At 37.5% G+C, this 22953-nt stretch overlaps 1 protein-coding gene across 1 annotated transcript; it reads right to left on the reverse strand.

The window, feature by feature from the left end:
* Positions 1 to 58: 58 nt before the first annotated feature.
* Positions 59 to 22711, reverse strand: clcn1b (chloride channel, voltage-sensitive 1b). The gene is given in 24 exon segments (XM_056762309.1): positions 59 to 1201; positions 1203 to 1439; positions 1735 to 1821; positions 2167 to 2271; positions 2412 to 2456; positions 3113 to 3189; positions 3369 to 3450; positions 3658 to 3839; positions 3920 to 4053; positions 4261 to 4474; positions 4584 to 4694; positions 4775 to 4844; positions 4948 to 5103; positions 5201 to 5285; positions 5414 to 5515; positions 6323 to 6407; positions 6517 to 6642; positions 8488 to 8566; positions 9035 to 9112; positions 9635 to 9768; positions 11055 to 11183; positions 12147 to 12278; positions 12453 to 12672; positions 22572 to 22711. Coding segments are annotated over 24 exon segments (2856 nt in total). The 5' UTR covers positions 22623 to 22711; the 3' UTR covers positions 59 to 1066.
* Positions 22712 to 22953: the final 242 nt, after the last annotated feature.

Genomic DNA, 22953 nt, shown 5'->3' on the forward strand with positions numbered 1-22953 from the left:
TGAACATTTTGAAAAATCAGCTTTTGAAGCGATTTAATTACACACCTATTTCGCTCGCTGTAAAAAATGATCTGTCTAAAAATGTGCTTCATGTGCTAAAATCTAAATGAACTAGATTCATCCAAAATATAAGAAGATGGCTAAATGAACCTGACTACATTAGGTTTAACCTAATGTCATGTTTTAGGGTCACATGATTCTGTTATTATTTACCCTCATGTTCTTTTAAATAGTACCATTGATAATATTGAACAATGGCCATCAACGTTTAAAAATAAAAAAAATCCTTAAAACAAAAAGCTATTTAAAGTAGTTCACACTATCACCGTTTGAAATAATCCCAATAAATCTAATAAATCAACATACTTTGACTGTTTATTGCACAAAGTATATCACTGTAAAAAAATCTGTAAAAAAAAAAGGAAATTTTCTGGCAGCTGGGGCGCCAGGAATATTATGAAAATAACAGTTTTTCCACGGTAAAATAACATGACTTTCTCTGTTTTCTTGTAAATTTGCTGTATTTTTTGTAATTTGACGGTTTTTGACCGTATTTTGAAAAAAACAGGTAAATTTTGTAAAATGACGAGGGTTTTTACAGTATGTCTTGAAACACAATGTAAAAATCACATATTTTCATTTATGGCCAAAACCATGGGCTTTTTGATGTTTTCTGTTCTTTTTGGTCACTATAAATATGATTTCTACCAAGAATCTCCTATACAGTAGATTTCCATGCAAGGAGGTGAGTTAATAATGACAGAATTTTTATTTTTTGGTGAACTTTAAAGGTTAAAGCATTTAAAAGTGATTGACTGTGAAAATTGACAAACACGAGGAGCCGTAGCAATGATATTCAGTGAGACGTGTCCATATGTACAAATTTATAGATGCACATAACTAAATAAGAACCTCTAAGAGAGTCCGGTCTGGAGAGCGAAGAAACCCCTTTAAAACAATGTGTCCCATGTTGCATCTCTTGCCCATCCTGGGCATGAAGGCGGCACCATAATAAGGTTGATCTACCCCTGGAAGGCTGTATAAGAGGAAAATTAAAAACAATAGACTATAAAGGTTCCTCGTCGCTCTCTCTATCACCATTCGGTTTTCCTTCAGGCACGGAATGAAGAGAAGAGAGAGGGATCGTGGATGAAGGTGAAGACAGTTCCTCCTGAGACGTATTGGTGGAACTTTTGCTAGCCGTCGCCTATGGCGATATTACACTCCGTTCCTGTCGTCTGGACACAACTGCTGACGGACTCTTCTTTAGTTTCTCGTATCACTCCTTCGCTCCATAACTCTCTGTCCCGTGTGGGAGAGGACGGGCTAGAGTGGGAATGGGAGGGTCTTTTGGCCTTGCGCCTTGCGTCTCTGAAACTGGCCAGAGGGGGACGTAGTCGCACTCCGCTGCGGGTCGAACCTTCAATCGCTTTCTGGAGCTGGAAATGGAAATAACCTTTTATTAATTATTTTAATAACAGCAATAATTGAACCTTGACCCTCATCCCTCTCTCCTTTTCTTTAACTTTCTTTTCTTTTTAGAATCATTCTATATATATATATATATATATATATATATATTTTTTTTTTAACATATATTTATGTTAAAAATAGTTGTAAAAATGAAAAAACTAAAATAAAAATCTTTAGTTTTAGTTTACTGACTAAATGTTTGTGCCAATTTGGAAAACTTGATATAAGGGGAGTAGAATCGTCGAAACTATTCATCTTTACCTCTTTTAGTGCCACCACCCCAACCAGTCTACCAATACTGGTTACATAGGCATGACTGAGACCCAGCAGAGAAAACAAAGTGTGAGTCTGAAAAAAACAATCAAATAATTATGTGCATGTGTGTCATATTGGTCATTTTCTTAAAAATAAATGGCATTTTAGCATCAAATGCAATAGCATTTCAACTTTTTTAAGCATCTTAAGTTTCCAAATACTTTCGGAGTCACTTTACATATAAAGATTTAGACACAGAATATAATGCTGTTGTTTCCTTTGGAGAAAGTGTGTATTTCCCAGAGGGCATGAAATAACGATAGTTTTAGACTGACAGTTCTTCAAAGATAAAAGCCTAATACGCAATTCGCTTATTAGGCATAAAAAAGCCCAACATAACAGTATTTTGGATGGGCTTTCAATCGGATTGCAGATGACCTTATGCAAAGATGTTCTCTCCACCAGCTGAAAAGGTGAGGGGTCAACGCGGATCTGATCGATGTCGATCGGCTTATCCTGCTCTTCCTCCTCCCAGGCTTTAATCTGAACAACCCAATAACACATATTCTCAGTCGTGATGCCACAGAGTACGACTGACAGCACACAGATAGCCCGGGAATTGCCGTGCTAATTGCTGTCGCCTTTCTGAACGGCAGCGGAAATAAATCAATTCAACACAGTACCTCTTCAGGAGTCATGTTTTCGGCTACAGGAGGGGCCGGCGGGCTCTAGTGAGAGAATATAGAGGAAATTCGGAGAAATGAGAGGCAGACCAATAGAGGGTGAAGTGGACGAACGTTTGGAGAACAGCATCATATTTCACACAAAAAATAACCCTTTCAATTTTTCATACTGTTTTGCAACTCTAAACACGTCACACGGCATCCTTGAAGCCATCTGCTGGTGAGTGCTGCTAACTCTGGGAAACTGTGCTCGCATGAAAGGACAAAATGTAGCTTAAACCGCTTTCAAAATGACAGATATTAAATGGGAGATTTGTCTCCATCTACAGATGTATTATGCCAGATACAGGAAACAGATGATTTGTGATGGAGTGGTTATAAACAAAGGCAACCCTGTTGAAAAAGACCGTATATGTGTGGTAAGGTTGTTTGATACTGGTATGACCTGCTTAAACCAAATAAGAACCAGCACAAACCAGCATCAAAACATACCACGTTTTGCCGCTTACCTCATGTTTCCCTTTAAAAATGAACTAGTCAATTGCGACTGCAGCGTACCGTGTGAGTCCACCATTACATCCACTTTAAACTTAAACTAAATCTCTTATTTAAAGCATTCACTGGCAATTCTCCTCTAGTCTTGAGAATTAGACTCATCGGGAGCTGTCCTAAGATATGATTTTATATATGACAATACACACCTCTGGCTCACTTTGTGGCGATGAGGAAAAGGACGAGAAAAGGCGATGCAGAGTTCTCCTCATGACCCGTAGGGCACCTGTATTTAAACAACACTACATTACTATCAATGAGATCCTATAGAGCTCAGTCCTGAAATCACGAACACACATATTACAATATCTCATAATTGAGCCTGAATTGGCAATAAAAAGAATGGATGCCAATCAGCATGAATGTTTAAAAGAAGCTAGTTGCCGGGCAACAGTGTAAACTCACCAGTTGTTGTGTGATTAGGGATGATGTCTGGGCTTTTAGTGGACCCCAGTGGGCCGTTGCGCTCTTCCGAGACTGTGTTAGCCTGTTAATCATTTCAGTCACAGTGTACGCTTAGTATACCATGATAATGTGTTTTCAGAAAAGAACATTTACTTTGCATAAAATGTTGCTTATTGATGTCAGATCAGAAGACTGAAGATCCGCCTCAGAGCAAAACAAACAGAGAACAAAAGCATTGTGTTGGGTGTCTTCGAGGAACTACAGTGTGTGAGAATTCTTCTCCGCTCACCCTCTCTCCATTTTCCTCTCCAACCTCCTCATCCACAAAAGGGAAGGACTCCCAGCTGACCTGTGACCCGGGGTCGGGCACGCCCTCGCTCTGGTTATAGACCCGCCTCTCTGCTGACAGCCACCAATCAAAGGCAGCCTGAAGTTCACATCTCTCGATGGAGCCCAACAGAATCATTGACTCTGCGAGAAAAGGATTTCTTGAATTCCTCCTACGAATAGATATTTTTTATCCGCATTTTTCTAAATCTTGCAATACGGACCTTTGGAGTCGACGAGTGGGATGGTTTTAAGGGACGTGGAGTCAAGTAGCTCGTTCAGTTCTCGGTATGTGGACTGAGGTGATAGAAACTTTAATTTCTTCACCATGATGTCCTCCACAAAGATATTATACTTACTGCCGGGCAAAGACAGAGAGACAGGGAAACATAGATTTCATGTCAAGAGTTTCTGTCCATCATTTTTTTATTTTCTTCGTGCGGAGCGTTAAAGAGCAAAATCATCAGAGAAAACTCTCAAAAAAATGATATTGTTTGAAAGAAAATGAGGTCGAAGACACAATTATCAACTTCAATATCCTATCCAAGCATTCCGGGAGCAGTACCTGATGTGTCCGATCCCAAGCTCAGGGAGATAGGGTAGTTTCTTCACCTGAATGATGGAGTCATAAAGAGAAGGCTGCAGACCCTGAGCCACCATGTTGGCGAGGATCACGGCCACCATCATGGGCAGGATGTGTGAAATTTGCCCTGTTAGCTCAAAACAAATCACCGCTGTGGAAACCGTGTGTGTGACTGCCCCGGTCATTGCTGCCGCCCCTAGAGGTCAAAAGATGTAAAAAGAGGAAGTTTGATGAGTGGAAAAAGATAGAGTTTGAAGAACTTTGATGGATTTCAAGGGTTTGGCACGGAGAAAACGAATTCAGACCGATTACTGCGTAGCCTCCTGGAAGGATTTGGTATACGATCCCATCGAACAGAATTCCGTTTGGAAAGAGCGTGGCCATGATCTCACCCACCAAACGTCCGAATGCTGCGCCTGCTTGTTTCAGAAACACATGATTATGCTCACATTACAAATCAAAATTATGAAGAAAGTTCCTGACAAAAATGTCTGACCCAAGATAAAAACAGGCATGAAAGCTCCAGAAGGGACAGGCATTGTTGTAGAGACTGCAGACATCCAGAACTATGTCATAGAGAGAGATCAAAATGAACACTTTAATTCATTACGAAAACATTATATTAGTTTAGCAGTCTATAAATAAGACGAACACAAAATAAAAAGACACCTTCATGATGAAGAAAAGGAGAAGGATGACAAAAACGCTGACTTGGGGGTGGAGCCAGGCGGCAGATTGACCCAGTCCAGGTGGCATGGGGGAACCTGAAATCTTCGTCCAGGTGAAGTTATCAAACAGTGAGTTAATGCACTCCCTGGGCATCAGCTGTGTGACAAAAGGAAAACTTCAAAATAACTCCACATTGAGTACATAATATGGCCTGTGGACTTCCATTTATGTTGGCATCTACGCGAATACTCACCTCTCCTGCCATAAACTGTCCGAAACCCGGAGGAAAAGTTAAAGAGGCTATAATCAGTGTCACGACACCGGGGTAAAGCAACCGGCTAAAGTAAAACAAAGACACAAACAAGCAATTATTAAACTGTGATGATGTACAATTGCAAAATGAGGCATAATAACAGAGCAATAAATGAGTAATAAACTAGTTATTAATGTGTATTTGGTGACTTGCTGTTTTGTTAGGAATCGCGTGAGAGCTGTCTGTCTCCGCATTATCAGAACAACCTGTCTGTTCAGATAAACAAAGAACGCTCCTAAAAACCCACATGAAATCCTGCAAACACACAAACATACTCATGAAACATTTTGTCTTTAGCCAGAGATCTAGTAAAAGATATTAACATTAGATAAAACATTTTAGTTGACCACTGATGTTTTACATGAAAAGATTTTGACTTCATATTGTGAATGTTAAGATATAATCGATATATTTACACACAAAGTAGAGGCCAAAAGTGATGTCCAGCCTTGAAAAAATTAAATATATAAACGGGTAGTTACCTTAAATATATTCTACTTGCGTCCTATGGTGTGACAGCAATCATTTAGAAGACTGTAAATATTTTTTTTAATTATTCAAATTGTATTTGTAATATAAAATAGCATAAGAGAGATTGGTCTTCATTGTTAGTTTGTTATCATGTAGGACACATTTATATAATATTACATTTATTATTAAATATAGATTCAAATGTTGTATGCATGATTTATAGTTGGCCATAGTATAAACTAAAGCTCAGCTTTGAAGAAATGTTAGGAAGAAGAAGAATGACTGCAAAAAATTGATAAAAGAGAGGATCAACAGAATATGAATAACTGATAAAGCTGTACTCCGTGTATGCATTATTTCCAGAGCTTTTTAATCTTTGCATTATTGTATTTATTCAAAATAAAATACATTTTCCCTGATGTGCTGTAGTTTGCATTTTTGCCCCAAATTTTTTGATCAATTTTATACCATACACCTCATATTTTGAAGGTTTTTTCCAATCTGGGGGGGAATTAGAAGCAAATATCGTACAAATTTTCACTCTGGATAGCACTTTTGGCCTCTGCTATATACACAGAGAATCTCACACACCCGATAATCGCAAAAGCTGGCAGTTCCTGCAGGTCAAAGGGGAAATCCATACGAAAGTTTGTTCGAAAGAGTGCTGTTATAGTGACTGTGAAAAACAAACGAGAGTATTTCAGCAATGATATATTTCATTTTAGTCTATCATATCAGCTTGTGTGTTCATCATATCAGCTTGTGTGTTTGTGTCTCAGGCCCACCAGAATCTTTGTTCCACACTGAAAGTACTCTGAATATGAAGGCACTGAACGTGGCGGCAAAATATCCTCTCCAGTAATTCCTCACTGCAAAATATGTCGACGTGACCTCAATACTAAACAACACACCTGAGAGAGAGCGAGAACAAAAATAGAAAACATAGAGTTAAATAACAGCAGAGAAAGCACATAAGACTACAAGAGAGAGACTTCAGAGGGAGCGAGAGAATATGAGCGGTAGAGTAATAAAACGAATAAAAAAGAATAATGTCTCTCCTGGTGAAGTTAAAGGGTTTCATTTCTCATCCACAAGCAGCACCCAACACAATTGTGACCCTGGATCACAAATCCAGTCTTAAGTAGGAGGGGAACAGTTTTAGAAAAGCCAAAAATACATTGTATGTGTAAAAATTATACATTTTTATTTTATGCCCCAATTCATTAAGATATTAAGTAAAGATCATGTTCCATGAAGATATTTTGAAAATTTCCTTCCGTAAATATATCAAAACTTTATTTTTGTGAGTGGATGACCAGTAACAGTTCCTCTTATTACCAACTTCATAGGCAATTTTCTCAATATTTTGATTGCTTTGCACCCTCAGATTCCAGAGATTTAAACAGTTATATCTCCACCAGATATCATCATATACTAACAACCCATACATCAATAGAAAGCTTAAAGCTTTCAAATGATGTAGAAATATCGATTTTGAAAAAATTGACCCATAAGACAGGTTTTGTTGTCCAGGGTCACAATTTAAAAAATTATGAATTCAAGCAAGTATCCTGAACACAGAGCAAGTATTGTGTCACCCGAGGAGCTCTGACAACCGGAGCAATCGATGGGTCACATTCCACTCCTAACTGTTCTAACTGAATTAGCATGTTATTATACACCAATTTTTTCACCCTAATGTTGTACAAAACATATGATTCTTTGAAACTCAAAAGAAGATATTTTGAGAAATGTCTAAGTGGTTTTGTGTTCATGCAGTACAACGGAAGTCAATGGGGGCCAACGTTGTTCAAAATATCTTCTGTGTTTTGTATAAGAAAGACATACAGGTTTGGAATGAGGAGGATGAGTAAATGAAGAATGAATTGTCATTTTTAGTTTTGGGTGAACTGTCCCCTTAAGCTATATGATAAAGAAATAATGTATTAAACATAAAAAACTAAAATACACATTGTCTTTCAGAACTTTATGAGAAGTTATTCATGCTTATGATAATTATTTTTCACGCACCAACGATTTTTAAAAATCCACATGAACACATTAAAGATGCTTTATCACACTCCTCCGAGTATATACACTGTTTAATAAACATAAAACAAGCTCGGCATATAAATTTATAATACTCGGGTGCTTTAAAATGTGAAGTGTTGATGAAGTGAATTATTCAGCAGGCATGGAGCTGAAAACGTCAAGAAAGATATGAGCGACTTTAATCAGAGAGAGAGAAAAGGGAAATGTTTACCTCCAAGGGGAGTCCCAAAGCAGCAGCCCACCCCAACGGCACATCCTACCGTCAGAATGTCTGTGTAACCATAGGGGTTCTACTGACACCAGACACAAGAGAAAGAGACAGAGAGAGGGAGTTTGAGGTGAAGGGAAAGAGGAGGATGACGATGTTAGTGGGAACATGAAGGCAGGTCAGGAGAAGCGTAGTATTAACATTGTCAGTGAGTGCGTTGTGTGAGAAAGAGAAAAGAAAGAGACAAAAGGATGGAGCTCAAAGAAACCATCAAGGGAATGATTGATAAAGCAAAGAAGAAACAAAAGAGTTATGTGAACGTGTGCCTTTAGAGAAGAGCCAGCTGTGAGTGTGAATTCATCCAAATGCAAACCAAAGCTTTAAACATAGCAGAAACTCAAGGGGCAAAGAGAAAAGCTCATCAAATACATCAGCCGTGTGTTGTTTTTCTTTCCTAGAGTGTATATGTACATGGGAAAAAGTGGGCGTGACTTGCCTCCCACTGGGGCGGCGAAACAGGTGGCCACTCCCACCGCACAGGCACAGACCAGTAGATCCTGAACATGGGCGCTATTCTGGGTGGTTTGGGTGGGGTTCAAATAAAAGCATGAGGACACACGCATTCAATGGGTTTGCAGTTAATGCACATGCCAGACCGTCACTATTAATACAAATGATCATGTTAGAAAAGAAACAATAGGGCAAGGATGAGAAGGGATGGGGAACGGGAGGAGAGAAATATGAAATTAGTCCAAAATCTAATCACAACAAAAAGACATATAGACACACAGCGCGGCATATTAAACTGAGTATGACATTCAAGAGCGGTAACCCTTAACCGCTGATCAGAGACCAGGCATCTGTCTGATAAAACTGAAAAACAAGCCTCCTAATGGCTATTGTGGAGTGGGTCATGATGTGCCAATGAGTAACCTGATCCTAGATCAGCCATTAAGTTCTGCAGCTTCTGAAGAGTACACAAGAGCACTCATGCCACCTGCGCTCACACGCATACACATTCACTCACAGGGGCTGATTTTTACCTCGTACACACCGGTGAAGATGGACATGATCCTGCTCAGCACTGCCGCACAGATACTGGCAATGTGCACAAACGGACCCTGAGGATTGGGATGTCATTAAACAGGTGATGTCATTAAACAGGATAGACGGACAGACAGACAGACAGACAGACGGACAGGATAGATAGATAGAGAGAGAGAGAGAGATAGAGAGATAGATAGATAGAGAGAGAGAGAGAGAGAGGTATGAGAGAGAGATAGATAGATAGATAGATAGAGAGAGAGAGAGAGAGAGAGAGAGAGGGAGAGAGAGAGGGAGAGATAGATAGATAGAAAGAGAGAGATAGAGAGAGAGAGAGAGAGAGAGGGAGAGATAGATAGATAGAGAGAGAGAGAGAGAGAGAGAGAGAGAGAGAGAGAGATAGATAGATAGATAGATAGATAGATAGATAGATAGATAGATAGATAGATAGATAGATAGATAGATAGATAGATAGATAGATAGATAGATAAAATAACACAGACAAATTAAATATTGTATAAATAGTAGTATGATGAAATATTAAATGATATATTTTGTACAATAATATACTGTTTATTAAAGAAACAATAGAGGTCCACCTCCTTTCCGATGGGCATCCCACTGCCCAGACCAGCCGTAAGACCAATGACTTTAGCCACAAACGCTTTGAGAGTGAGATATTCCTTTAACACCACGCCTCTCAGAATAGTCTTTAGTTCAGGGATCCCAGAGCCTGAGACACACAGACATGAGATTGTGAAAAGCACCATCAGCGAGCAATGAATCCCGAAAAAGACAACACAATTTTACACACACTGAAGATCTTGTCACAGTGATTATAGAAGATGAGAAAAAGATTGGCATATATCCTGAAGTGCGACAAGGGCTCAGAGAAAAACTATAGAAACAATTGTGACAAAGAGGAGAGAGAAATGAGAGATGACAATATTTTGGATGAACGTACGGTTGGGAGATTTAATGTGCCGTGGGTGGTTGAGTTCGATCGAGGACAAAAAACACTCAAAGATTGAAATGCAAGAATAATAAAGGATAGAAAATGACAGAATACAGAAATAGATAACTGTTGGACTCTTTCAAATGTGAACAATGATACTACAGCTGCAGAAAAATTAACAACAACAATCCAAAAGACCGAGACAATGCAAAGACACCTGAAAGTTGTAAAAAAATCAAGGCTTATTCCATCAAATGTTCATTTTTGAACTGATATTAGAATACATGAAAAAACATTAGTATTGTGTTGTTTAAAATGAAAATTAACTTGTTTTTATTGTTATTGTTAATACCTGTAAAAATGTAGACGTTTTTTATGTCATTTTATACTTGTAAATTTGCAGTTTATTTTGTAATAAAATTTTACTTTGATGAATTTCGAAATTCCAAAACCGTCAAATTACATAAAAAGACTGCACATATACAAGAAACAGGAAAAGTGTGTAATTTTATGGGGAAACATCTTTTTCAATTTTTACAAGATTATTTTATGTCTATTTTTGAAATGAAGTCCATAACTGTCAAATTACAGAAAAAGGCCGCAAATTTTCCATAAAAACAGAGGGCAAACCATGTAATTTTACAAGAAGAAACTCTTATTTAACAAATGTCCATTTTTTAAGGGATTTTTTACAGTGTACATTAACATTCTGTAAAATAAAATGGTAAAAATTACTGTTTTTTACACTGTGCAGTATTCAAACTCTGCAAACATTGCACTTTTTTTTTATTTGACCAGTTTGGTACGCTTCAATTGACTAAAAACTAAATGCAAATAACAAAACCAATATTATCATTTGAAATTTAGGAGAAATGCTGTCACTAGTTCACAAACTGAAACAAAACAATTTACTTACAGTAAACTCACATCTATAAATAGTCAATTAAAAAAATTAATATAATTTTACAGTGGTCTCTTAAAATGTTTCAGCGGTTGTATATGTGTTGGGGGAACAAAATACAGCAAAATCAAAGCAAGAATGAATGGAGATAAGATGTTCACACCTATAGCTTGTGGAGATACCAGATGACAGAACAGGGATGCAAATACAATAAGGATGATGGGATATGAGATCCAGGCCAGATACTGCAGACCCACATTTCCCTTCAGCTCTCCATACATCCACTTATATGCTAAGAGACAGAGAACTTGGTTATCATACAATGTTGGTGTTAAGTTTTTATTTTATTTCATAATGCACATAGCAAGAGCAATCATATATTAAAAATGATTGGGTAAATGCATAATACACAGCCACAAACATTTAAAAGGTAAACTACATTTAAAGTGCATTTTACAAAATAAATAGGCAAAATAAATAGCCTGTTAAAAAATAATATACAACATAATCACAGCGATGATACAAAACCTACTGTATATTTCACAACACCCACAGAGGTCAACTATTAACCTTAGTAGGCTATACAGGCCAAGTAAGCTTCAGAAGAAAGATGGCACTTTAAGAAAAACATTAAAGGGATAGTTCATCTGTCAACTGTTAACTCACCCTCAGGCGGTTTCAAACCTGTATACATTTCTTTGTTCCAATGAATAAAGTATGTAATATCATTGTAAATGTAATATATTCAGAAGTAAAAGACTAAATGCACTTCACTTAAATGTTAGTTAAGTTTCAAGACTAAGTATCATATATTTAACAGGTGGGGACCAACATGGTGGAATTCTTGCAAAATGCAGAGACCAGTGATGTATTCCTGCACATTTTGTGCCTTTGGGACGAGGCAGCAACTACATCCCAGACTTTGGATGAACTATCCTTTCAAAGACAACCTTTAACTTATTATTATTTATTATTTAGTGTTCAAGAAGCTCAGGAACAGGGATGAAATCTTAAATGCACTGCCGGTCACTTTGTATTTTCAGCATCTGCCAAATGCGTTTATTTTATGTAGTAAGCTTTTATTAAAAGAAAGATGACACTGAAGGCCTCTCAGACGTTACTGCTATACATGCTTCAAGTGTTAGGCTCATAAAATATGAGAAAGCTACACAGATTATGACACATGCAGATCTATATTCGGCCAGTATATGAGTGTCTTGCAATATATGAGAGTAGGGAGAAAGTTGATTAATACCCTGCAGGCTCTTGGCACTGGCATAGTCCATACTCCAGCTAACCAAAGCCATAGTGAGACCCAGGAGAACCAGAAAGATCCAGTCCTCCCCGAGCTTTGTTACAATACACCTCTGAATTCTGGCCAGGCAATCTGCAATATAAATGCATTATATAAATGCAATGACCATTCCAGGCTATTATATCAGATGTATAGAAGGCTTCCGGTTTAAAAACCCAATTGAGTTAAAAACGTTGGATTAACTGATGTGTATTGGGTTTATAAAAGTGTATGAATACATTTTCCCCTTAATGTGTAGTCACATACCTTGGCATTTGGAATATGGGCGGGGCTTTTTGATAGTCGAGGCCTGGCTTAATCCTTGACGCATGGCCCCCGCCTCCAGACCAGCATGATGTGCACGGCCGCGGCTTCTCCGGGTTGCTTTGGCATTTCCAGCATGTCTCCTCCATTGCCTTTCCGTTAGCAGACGCGTAGCCTCCCGTCTGGCAACATTACCCACCTGCTCTCTATATTCTCCATACAGCTGAAAAAGACACAATTATATAGGAAACTAGGAATTATCCACAAGACCCTGACATCATTATACTACCCATGATGCTTAGCAAAAAACACCAGGACCTAATGACATCTGCACTGAGTACGATCAATGCAAACAACCTCGAAAAAATCATTGCTAATATTCAGTGGGGGAATATCATAGAAGACCAGATTCTCACTAACAAATAACAGCTGATAAACACATTTATCAGTGTGTTTTGAGAGCTCTAAAGATTGCTTCGATTGTATGCGTGTAGGTGCTTGGGAAAGTCAGAATGTGCAGTGAATCGATTACACTGTGCATGTGTGTGTGTGTGTATGTGTATGTGTGGTGGGACGTTGAGTCATTTGTATATGTCAGACAGAAATAGTCAGGCTATGCGTAACAGGGCAGAATGGAAAAAGATCTCCCCCGAGCACCTTCCAAAGCACACATATGCTTTCTCTCTCACACACACACACACACACAAGGTTGGACCCTAAATTTACACCTAAAACTATTTTAAAAAGCAATAGTGCCCTAGCACAAAAAGGCCAAACCCATTCATGTCCAGCTTCCCACACAAACATCATGAGCCATGGACGGATCACACTCTGGGCATTGGCCAGTAGAGGAGGAAGTGATCCACCAAGTTGGACATTCTTCACCTTCCTTCCATTACACGCAATACACACGACTACATGCACACACAATCATGAGCGGCACAGATCCCACATGGTGCTGTGGAGATCAGATTCAGCTTGCTCATGCACTCAAAAACAATAATCACTACTCATTCATTTCAACGTTCTGATTTTTTTTTAATATATAGAGATGATAAAAAAATGAACAAATACAAGATGGATGTAAATAAAAACTTGAAATTGCTTTGTATTCTCATTTCCATAAAAGCTTTTAAAAGAAAAAGGAAGGAGAATGACAACCAAAACAAAGCAATAGATATAAAAAAATAATAATTTTAATTTTTTATTTTCATTGTAAAGAAAATCCTGAAAAGAAAACTGTAATTTTCCGGCAATTGGAGCACCAGTAATATACAATAAAAGAACTGTTTTTGTCACGTAAAATTACATATTTTTCTTCTAATTAGCAGCATTTCTGTAATTTTACTGTAATTTAAAAATATGTAGTAAAAAGTACAATTCCGTAAAAAAAATGTTTACAGTGTTGCTTTCTATTAGTATATTAAAACAATTTACAGTGCCCTCCACTAATATTGGCACCCTTGGTAAATATGGGCAAAGAAGGCTGTATAAAATTAATCCGCATTGTAACTCATTTTGGTCTTTTATTTAAAAAATCTACAATATACCAACTTTCATTCAAGTCAAACAATTTGAACTGGGGGGAATATAACATCATGAAAAAAACATTTACTCTAATACAACATTGTCATAATTATTGGCACACTTTGAAATCCTTATGAGTAAAATATCTCCCAAGTGTATTCACAATGATATTTACAATTTCTTAGCACACCAAGGTGACTAGAAACATGATGTTGTCCAGTCATGACTTCTTGTGGCACAGGATAATAAATATTAGTAACACAAAGCCCAAATCCCCTTAATCATTCATCACATTGGGTAAAACCAAAGAATGTAGTTGAGGTACACAAAATAAAAAGTGGCTTCAAGGAAAAAGTTAAAACAACACAAAATCTAATTTTCAACATCAGGGCAATGATCAAGAAGTTTAAGGGACTGGAGATGTTGGAAAATCTGCTTAAAACAGGATGTGTGTCTTAATTGTCTCAATGTACAGCAAGTAGAAGAATTTGAGTAGCCAAATACTCAATGATGGAATAGATCAATGATGGAAAATTGCAGTAAACAGTTTAATTTTGGGGTCAGAAAGCATTTGTGCACCTCCATCACCACAATTTGTTTGGGACACTGTTCAAGAAACAAATCTTCTGCACTCATACAATAATATACAAATATAAAAGTTTTTTTTTGGCAGCAATAACACAAGATAGGTTTGGTGCACACAGAATAAGAAAGTTCCCCATGTCCACAGTTAAATATACCACCAGATCTTCATTGTTGTGGACCTACTTATAAGTTCTGGACATCTTGATCAGATACATGGCATCTTGTATTATGTTAAATACCAACAAATTAAAAAATTAATTTAACTCTGTTAAAAAACATTATAATGGGTCGTAGTTAGGTGTTAAATCCGCACACTTGTTCAAAATAAACATCCAAATCAACAAGAATGTGTCACTGAACACAAAATCAAGATCCTGCCATCCCAGTTCCCTGACCTGAACACCATAGAAAATGAGTGGGATGAACTGAAGATAAGAGAGCACCAACATTTGAAGGATTTTAAAGGGGTCATATGACACGGCTCGTTTTAGATGTACTGTAATGTATATACACGATTTAAGGTTAAAAAATGCTGTATTTTCCACATACCGTACATTTTTGTATCTCCTCTTTGCCCCGCCTCTCTGAAACGTGCAGAGTTTTTACAAAGCTCATCGCTCTGAAAAGTGAGGTGTGCTATGATTGGCCAGTTAACCAGTGAGTAGTGATTGGTCGAATACTGCAAGCGTGTGACGGAAATGTAACGCTTCTTACCATATTTGGTTCCAAAGCAATTGTACAAACAGGGACTCCCACCTTACTTGCGTATAAATTTGGGCGGTCTTTGTCAAATCATACCATGAACTGACGTAGATTTTTGGGGGTGTGGTTACAGGAGGCATTTCAGGCAGATCTGGGTGAGCATCCACTTTTAGATAGAATGCATCTTTTGTTCCGACACTTTAATTGACGCAACTTTACGTGTCTAATACATGCACAGGCAACTTATAACACACCAAAGACACAGAAAAACACTTATCTGCGCCATATGACCCCTATAAGAGATTCTGTATGGAGGAATAGACTAGGATGACTCTCAATGTATTCTCAAACCTTGTCAGACATGAAGAAAATACGTTTTTCATGCAAATAGTGGTTGCAGAAAGTTTTCAATACAAGGGTCCCAATCATTTTTACCAGGCTGTATTAGAGAAAAACATTTTTATAACATATATTCCCCCCCACTTCAAATTGTTTTACATAAATTAAATAGATTTATTTGTATATAATATCAAAAGGTGAAACAATGCAGATTGATTTTTTCAACCTTCTTTGCTCATATTTACCAGGGGTGCCAATATTAGTGGAGGGCACTGTAACAGGTCAAACAGATTTATCATAGAAACAGGAACAAATCACCGATAACAATTTAATACCTATTTGGAAAGTCTTACTATTCTTCATTTAACCATTACGGCTGTTAAGGCTAAACTTTAAATGGGTGATGAATTACTTCAATATGTGACCCAGGACCACAAAAAATTATAAGGATAATTTTTTTAATAATGATTTATATTCTATCACTATCATCTGAAAGTTTAATAAATATGATGTATGCTTTGTTGGATAGGACGATATTTGGCCGAGAAAATACAACTTTTTTAAATTCTGGAATATGAAGGTGCAAAAAAATCCTAATATTGAGAAAATCTCCTTTAACGTTGTCCATCAGAGGCACCATAGCAGGCCATTGCTAAGAAACGGAAGAAGAAACGCTCTCTATTGGCTTATATGTGTAATAACTTTGTGAAGAATACATAAACCCAAAAGCAGATCTAAGCTTCACATAGATAGCAAACTTGAGCGGGAAATTCCCAAAGAGCGGGCAGCAGCAAGTGATTTCTGGCCATTTTTGTTCACGTTTTTGCTGCATACACTCACAGAAATAACGTTTTGATATATTTACGGTATGAAATTAAGAAATATCCTTATGGAATATGATCTGACTTAATATCATAATGATTTTAGGCATAAAAGAAGAATCTATCATTTTGACCCATACAAGTTTGGCTATTGCTACAAATATACCCATGCTTTATGCCTGGTTTTGTGATCCAGGGTCACATGTGTAGAGTAAACTTAAATATTATTGTCAAGTTTTTACATACTGTATACCAGTGGTTCTCAAACAGTTCTGTTGTAAGGCCCCTTGTGTAGAGTGCATCGCTTTGTTGCCCCCTACATAAATACTTATTATCCTAAACTTTTAAACTATTTTTTGATTTATTACAGAATTTTAATTCAACCAAAAACATATTCAGTTATACAATGCTAGAACATCGTCTCTTTTGGTTGGTTGTCTTATTTTTCAAATGTTTGATTGCCGAAAATGTATGATATATTTCTAAATTTCATAAAATGACACAAAATCTGTGCCCCCCCAGGGGCCCACGGCCCCCAGTTTGAGAACCAGTGCTGTACACTACCATATAAAATGAAACAAAAACGCTGGACACTTATAAAAGGAATTTCTTATTCTTTACATTCATAACTTGTATCCATAATAGAGACAAAGGCAAACCTACCTCATGTGCAGCTGTGGTCTTAGACATACTGTGTTATGGACTTCCTTATGCGCATTCGTCCATTGAACATCTAACACTGACACGCTATTCAAAAACATTTATTTATACACCACACCTGTATACACACTTACACAGGCATGTGATAGGAGATTTCACAGAACAAAGAATGAAATGTATTGAAAAAGACAAATCTGTTTGTAATTCTTCTCACCCAACACACTAGCGTTTCTGTGAGAGTTACAGGGATCCAAGGCTGTGTCTATCATTGCCTCTTTAATTTTCTAAACACTGGACACTGATTTAGAATGACAGCGTGAGACACAAGACAGGGAAACATTTACTTAACAACAACACATTCACTCTCTCTCTTTATCACTCTTGCTGTCTTTTAAACACACTCTTTCCCTTTGCTGTAATGTGCATCTGTTTTTCTCATTCCTCTTAATGATTCATCCGTGTGCTTTAACAAAGGGCCAGTTCCAAACAGTTACACATTTTATGACACCAAGAAACTTGAAAACTCCAACTTCAAAATGTATTGAAACTCATGGCTCAGATCAGTGTATAACCACAGACCAGACATGCACCCAAACAGACCCCTGCTACTGTGATATCACGCCTGATGTGTCAAAATGAAATATCACAACACTTAACAAATGTGTTTCAGGAAGTTACATTAAAATCACTTCTTTCACATTCTTTGATCTGACTGAACCAACCCACACTTGCTATATACCAGAGGTACTTTGTAAGGATTAGATCATGTAGAAATATTCTGAAGGTAATAATTCCACAGTAGCACTTACACATCTCACATCTCATCTTTTTAAATCGAAGTGTCCTGAAAAACAAGAGTATTTCAAGATATTACTGTAGCAAAAATCAGCTGACCCTTAGGGGATTAGAAGCAAGAAAGCCCCAAAAGGTGAAAAGTGAGAGAGCGAAAGAAAGAGAGGGAGGAAGAGGGCGAGAGAGAGAGAGCGAGAAAGAGAAGAAAAGAGAGAGAGTGGACGTTGCTAACAGACACAAGCAGTGAAGGGCATAGTGACTTTGAAAGTTAATTAAAAACACAAATATGGCATTCAGAACGTCTACATGTATGTGTGTGTAAATGTAATCAAATCTGAGCTGTACATTGAATGACAGGAGTTTGGAATCGGCAGTTCCCAACAACACATTTTTAATAGGATATGCATTAACAATACGTAGCAGAGTATTTCATTAATTGTTGATTCATTTATATTGATTTATCAATAAAAGGACCAAAACTAATAGCAATGTATGCAGAGGCTCAGTGCAGAAAAACTGCACCACTCTGTAAAGTTGTGTTATAGTTCTGCTGCTCTGTATAGTAGTATTATGTGATATGACAATATGTGAAAATTGCTGAACAAATAGATTTAAGCTGAACTGAAAAGAACATAAACTCACTTCCTGCAGAAAAAAGTGTGGTTATAAAAATGATATCAACACCCATCCAACCGGTCAACGCCTCCTCATTTCTGAGCCATGTTTATAACATTCAAGTCCTACGGCAACTATAAGAATTACCATCAAATATTTGAGTAATTTCAATTTGCACACATTTTTAAAGCCAATGCTGAGTAAATAATAATAATGATTTTATCTCACCAGAATTTGATCAAAATTCAGAACGGTCTCAAAAGTTTTGATGGGTCCCTTTATCATGATTATCTTTCCTATGCTGTGTATCTACGTTCCTTCTTTCTTTCCTCGTCCTTTTCACCTTCAGAAAATACTGAAATATCAGTAACTGTATCTGCCTTATAGGGGATGTCCTGTCGGTGAACACCGAAGCAAACCACATTACCCACAATGCACTGGACGTCATTCAGAGATTGTTTGGCTGAAGGTTGGCTGTCAGCAGCTGTTAATTTACAGAGCTGTCGTTTCCTAATCCTGTCTGGACCGATGTCCACTGCAGGTACCTGAATGGTTCCTGCAAACCTCTTCAAATGAGGTAAAATTAGTTTTTTTGGTCAATTCATTTGTTGTTGTCTATGAAGTAATCCTCCGTGTTTTTGATTGATGTCTCCTGTTTTATGTCGCGTAGTCACGTTTGATGTGGAATTTTGTCACCTATATGTAAAATCCTGCCTACTTCATAGTGAATTTAATCATTAACCACATCCAACAGTGATTTTAATCACTATAATACAGATCGAAAGGTTTTGCTTTATTTACGTTTTTACACATTTTAGTATAAGATTTAACTCAACTAAACTATGGAATAACACAACTGTAACTATATGACTAAAACGAATCAACACTATATTATATTTTAACTAGAATTTGTAAACTACTGTACTAGGGATGTAAGAATATCAAAATCTAACTGTACGATAAAACCTCGGCATGAAGTCCACGGTGCGATATTTATCGCACTATTTATAAAGGACAAATGATGACTTGGAAATGTACCATAAGCATCCTCTTTTCTTTATGCTCTAATCATAAGTGTTGCTTAGAGGTAGCCTATGAGTTATAGTATGAGATGGGTCAAATAACCTAAAAATCCCTTTTATAAAATAAAAGAATTGCACCAGATAGACCTTGAATGGATGGAGCATGTATTATAGTTTCGACCATTCTCTGTTAGGCCCTGAAGACCTATCGTTTCATACAGTCATGTGACCGCGATAATATTGAGACAATTTTGCTATTGCGATTACACAATACTGATAATATTGTTACATCCAAATACTATACTCTTTGCATTTCATCAGGCAGCGTTTTGGGGTCTCACCCCGGGAATCTTTTCAAACATTTTTAAGGGAAACATGGGCTCTTATTGGCTGCTTTGTCTTCATTACTGGTCTAAGTCATCCACTTCGCTATATTGTTTTTGTTTGCTTATAAAAAATGTATTGCCATTATTACATTTTTGTCTATAAAAATAATTTCAAACGTTTGAGCACACACCTTCAGATGAAAAGATTTGTAAGATCACAAAAAACATTTCAGTCAAGTGATCCTAAACTGGTACTAAAAAAAATTATTACTCAAAAATATAAAGATGAAAAACAGCCCCCCCAAAATAAAGCAAAAGGGTTTACAGTGTATAGACTATAGATGATGTAAACACGGGTTCATATGAACATATTAATTTAGCCTTTGGGTTTAGTACATTTAGTACATTTGTGAAGCGTTAAAAAACTGAAACAGGAAGTTATTTTTGACCCGTATTAAACCCAGCATTGGGCCAAAAAGTGACAAACTCAACCATTGGGATAAATAAACACAGAAAGTGGTTTAAATATAACCCAACTCTCTGTCTCAGTGTCTGTTCAATTCTATCAGTCACCAGTCAGATTCCCAGAGGTCTCTCTGTTAAAGACGAGGTCATTCACAGCTGTGTGACCTGGAAGTGAAATCACTTATCTGTGACTGTTAAAACAACACACAGAGCTGTTCAACATATGTCTTAGTGAACACTGCGGTGAACAAACACACACCAACATGTCGGTTCTTCCTATTAACTTCTACTAACTGTTACAACAAGCATATTATATATTGTTTCCCCTTAATCAAACACAACTTTCTGCATTTCACATTTTAATAAATACACTGTTGTATAAAGCTGCTGATAAAATTATAGGTTATTCTAAATTTTCATTTAATCAGCATTTCTAAATCTATTAGATGCAATTCTACCTGTCTGTAGAATTTCAACAAAATCAACTCTCATGAGTGTCATCCAACAGCAATGTGAAAGACTGACAGCTTGACAAGACACGTGAAAACTGTGATACAAATATGTTTTTTATTTCCCTAAATACATGTTCAAATATGACTGTTGTATTGCTTAAAGGTGAACATGAACTTGTTTTCTTTGCAGTATTTGAGCTCTGAAAAAATAAGCAGCATCTTTTCTGTTATTTTAAATTGTCTCTCCCATTTTCATTTTCTGCAAATAAATGCAAACAGAAACAATATATTTTTATGAAATTTGAGAGGAATATTGTAGTTCACAGAATAAAAAATAAAAAAATTGCCCTATCTATAAAATGATAAATTCAGGAAAAACAAAAAAAACTTTTTAAATGGACTTCATTTTTAACCGTGGCTGTATATGTTCATTTACCAATTTTTGTCATGGCAATAATATTCACACACTCTTGTTATAGCCGTTGGGCTGGTCACATGTACAATACTAAAACATTGCTTTGTAAGCACAAACATGTCACTCTAGTTTTGCATCAGATAATAGAGACGTTCACATCTTGATGGAGTTTTGCTCTGACTGGACCCTTTCCTCCTCGGAAACCTCCCTTGTGTGTAAAACAGACCGAAATGGAACAGGAAACGCAGTAACGCAAATTACAAAGGTGAAAAAGCACCTTGCCCATCTTCCCATATTTTGCAGCAAGAGTGTAAAATCGATGTGAAGCTCAGGATGGCAAGAGTCAAAGCGAGAAGATGCCAGGTGAAGAAATTGAAGGTTGAGAGGTTGTGTGTGAAGGCTTAATAACTTGTGACAGCTAAATAATTGACACCTTTTCACCCCGTCCTCACACATGCATTTTCACCCATTCTGTATTCTCTCATTCCCTTTTACTGACACTTGACCTTTTCTTTTTCTCTCGCACAATCCATTTCTTTCAGCAATAATATAATCCTCTGCGCAATGGACGCAATTCTGACAAATAACTTCATGTACCCGATCCGCTGACTCAAGGCCGTATAGCAGCCATACACCAGCGGCGAGCACCAGCAGCAGAGCACAGCGAGAGGTTTAGGCGTATATTTAACCTGCGTGCTCAGGTTTCTGCGAGCATGTAGCAGCAGAGACGTGGAGCGTAGGTTAGCACAAATACATACACCATCTGAAAAAAAACTGCAGGTTCATTACAGCTGACGGAAACGATGAGGTTTGATCTCAGGATCTGCTTAGCTCAGCACGTCTGTGACATTGCAAATGATCTCGTGGAATTTTGAGATTTTCAGAAACACAAAATTGCCTTGAAGGCTTTCGAGATATTGCAAAAAGCTATGGCGATCATAAAATCACTGTGAAGCAATAAAGCAAAGGCGCAGTGCAACCAAGTGCACAACTCAATAACTCAACTCAACAACTGCAAACTCAATATAAACGCGTGTTTAGCAACCACGGAATCTCCAGTATTGAGTTTAAACTTTACTACAAAACAAGACTGTCTTCAATCGGTCGGACGCTCACACAGGTTGCAATTCTCATACCTAGAGTACACCACCCCTGCTTGCTCCCTGCGTGTCGCCACCAAGAATAGAATGGAAAATCAATTAAAGGCTACTGAAGTTAAAGACTCCCTCATTTAAAGATACGTATTTTGGCCCAGACAAGCGTTTCTGGGTCAGAACGGATCAGATTGACCACGACACACCTCAGCAAGGCAGCCACGAACAGGCAGACGGCGAAGCGCCTCAGATAAGACCACAAAACAACGGGAGAGAGAAAGAGAGGCATATAAAGGCAGTGACTGACCAGGGTCTGCTGATATCTCAGAGCTTTCCTTTGCGACGCATCGGCAGCCATCGACACGCTCGCACTGAGCCAAAAATAAACACACACGGTGTCTCTCTCCTGTGTTACAGCATATGAAACACATACACTCTCCACAGACTCTTACACGTTTATTCAGTTACACACACCACCCGCTAAAGCCAAGCAACGCACACGGTGTCTCTCTTACGTTACAGTACCCGCAACATGCATGCAGGCAAAGCGCTGACACGCGTGATTCTTCAATTAGATACGCACAACATGCACACCGATAGACAAACTCTCTCAATGTGTGGCCTACCTGTAATACACTAGAGTTCACAAACTACACATTTACACAGCACAAAACACACCACAAACGTAC

The sequence above is a fragment of the Triplophysa dalaica genome, chromosome 12, assembly GCF_015846415.1.
Source record: "Triplophysa dalaica isolate WHDGS20190420 chromosome 12, ASM1584641v1, whole genome shotgun sequence".
Lineage (NCBI taxonomy): Eukaryota > Metazoa > Chordata > Actinopteri > Cypriniformes > Nemacheilidae > Triplophysa > Triplophysa dalaica.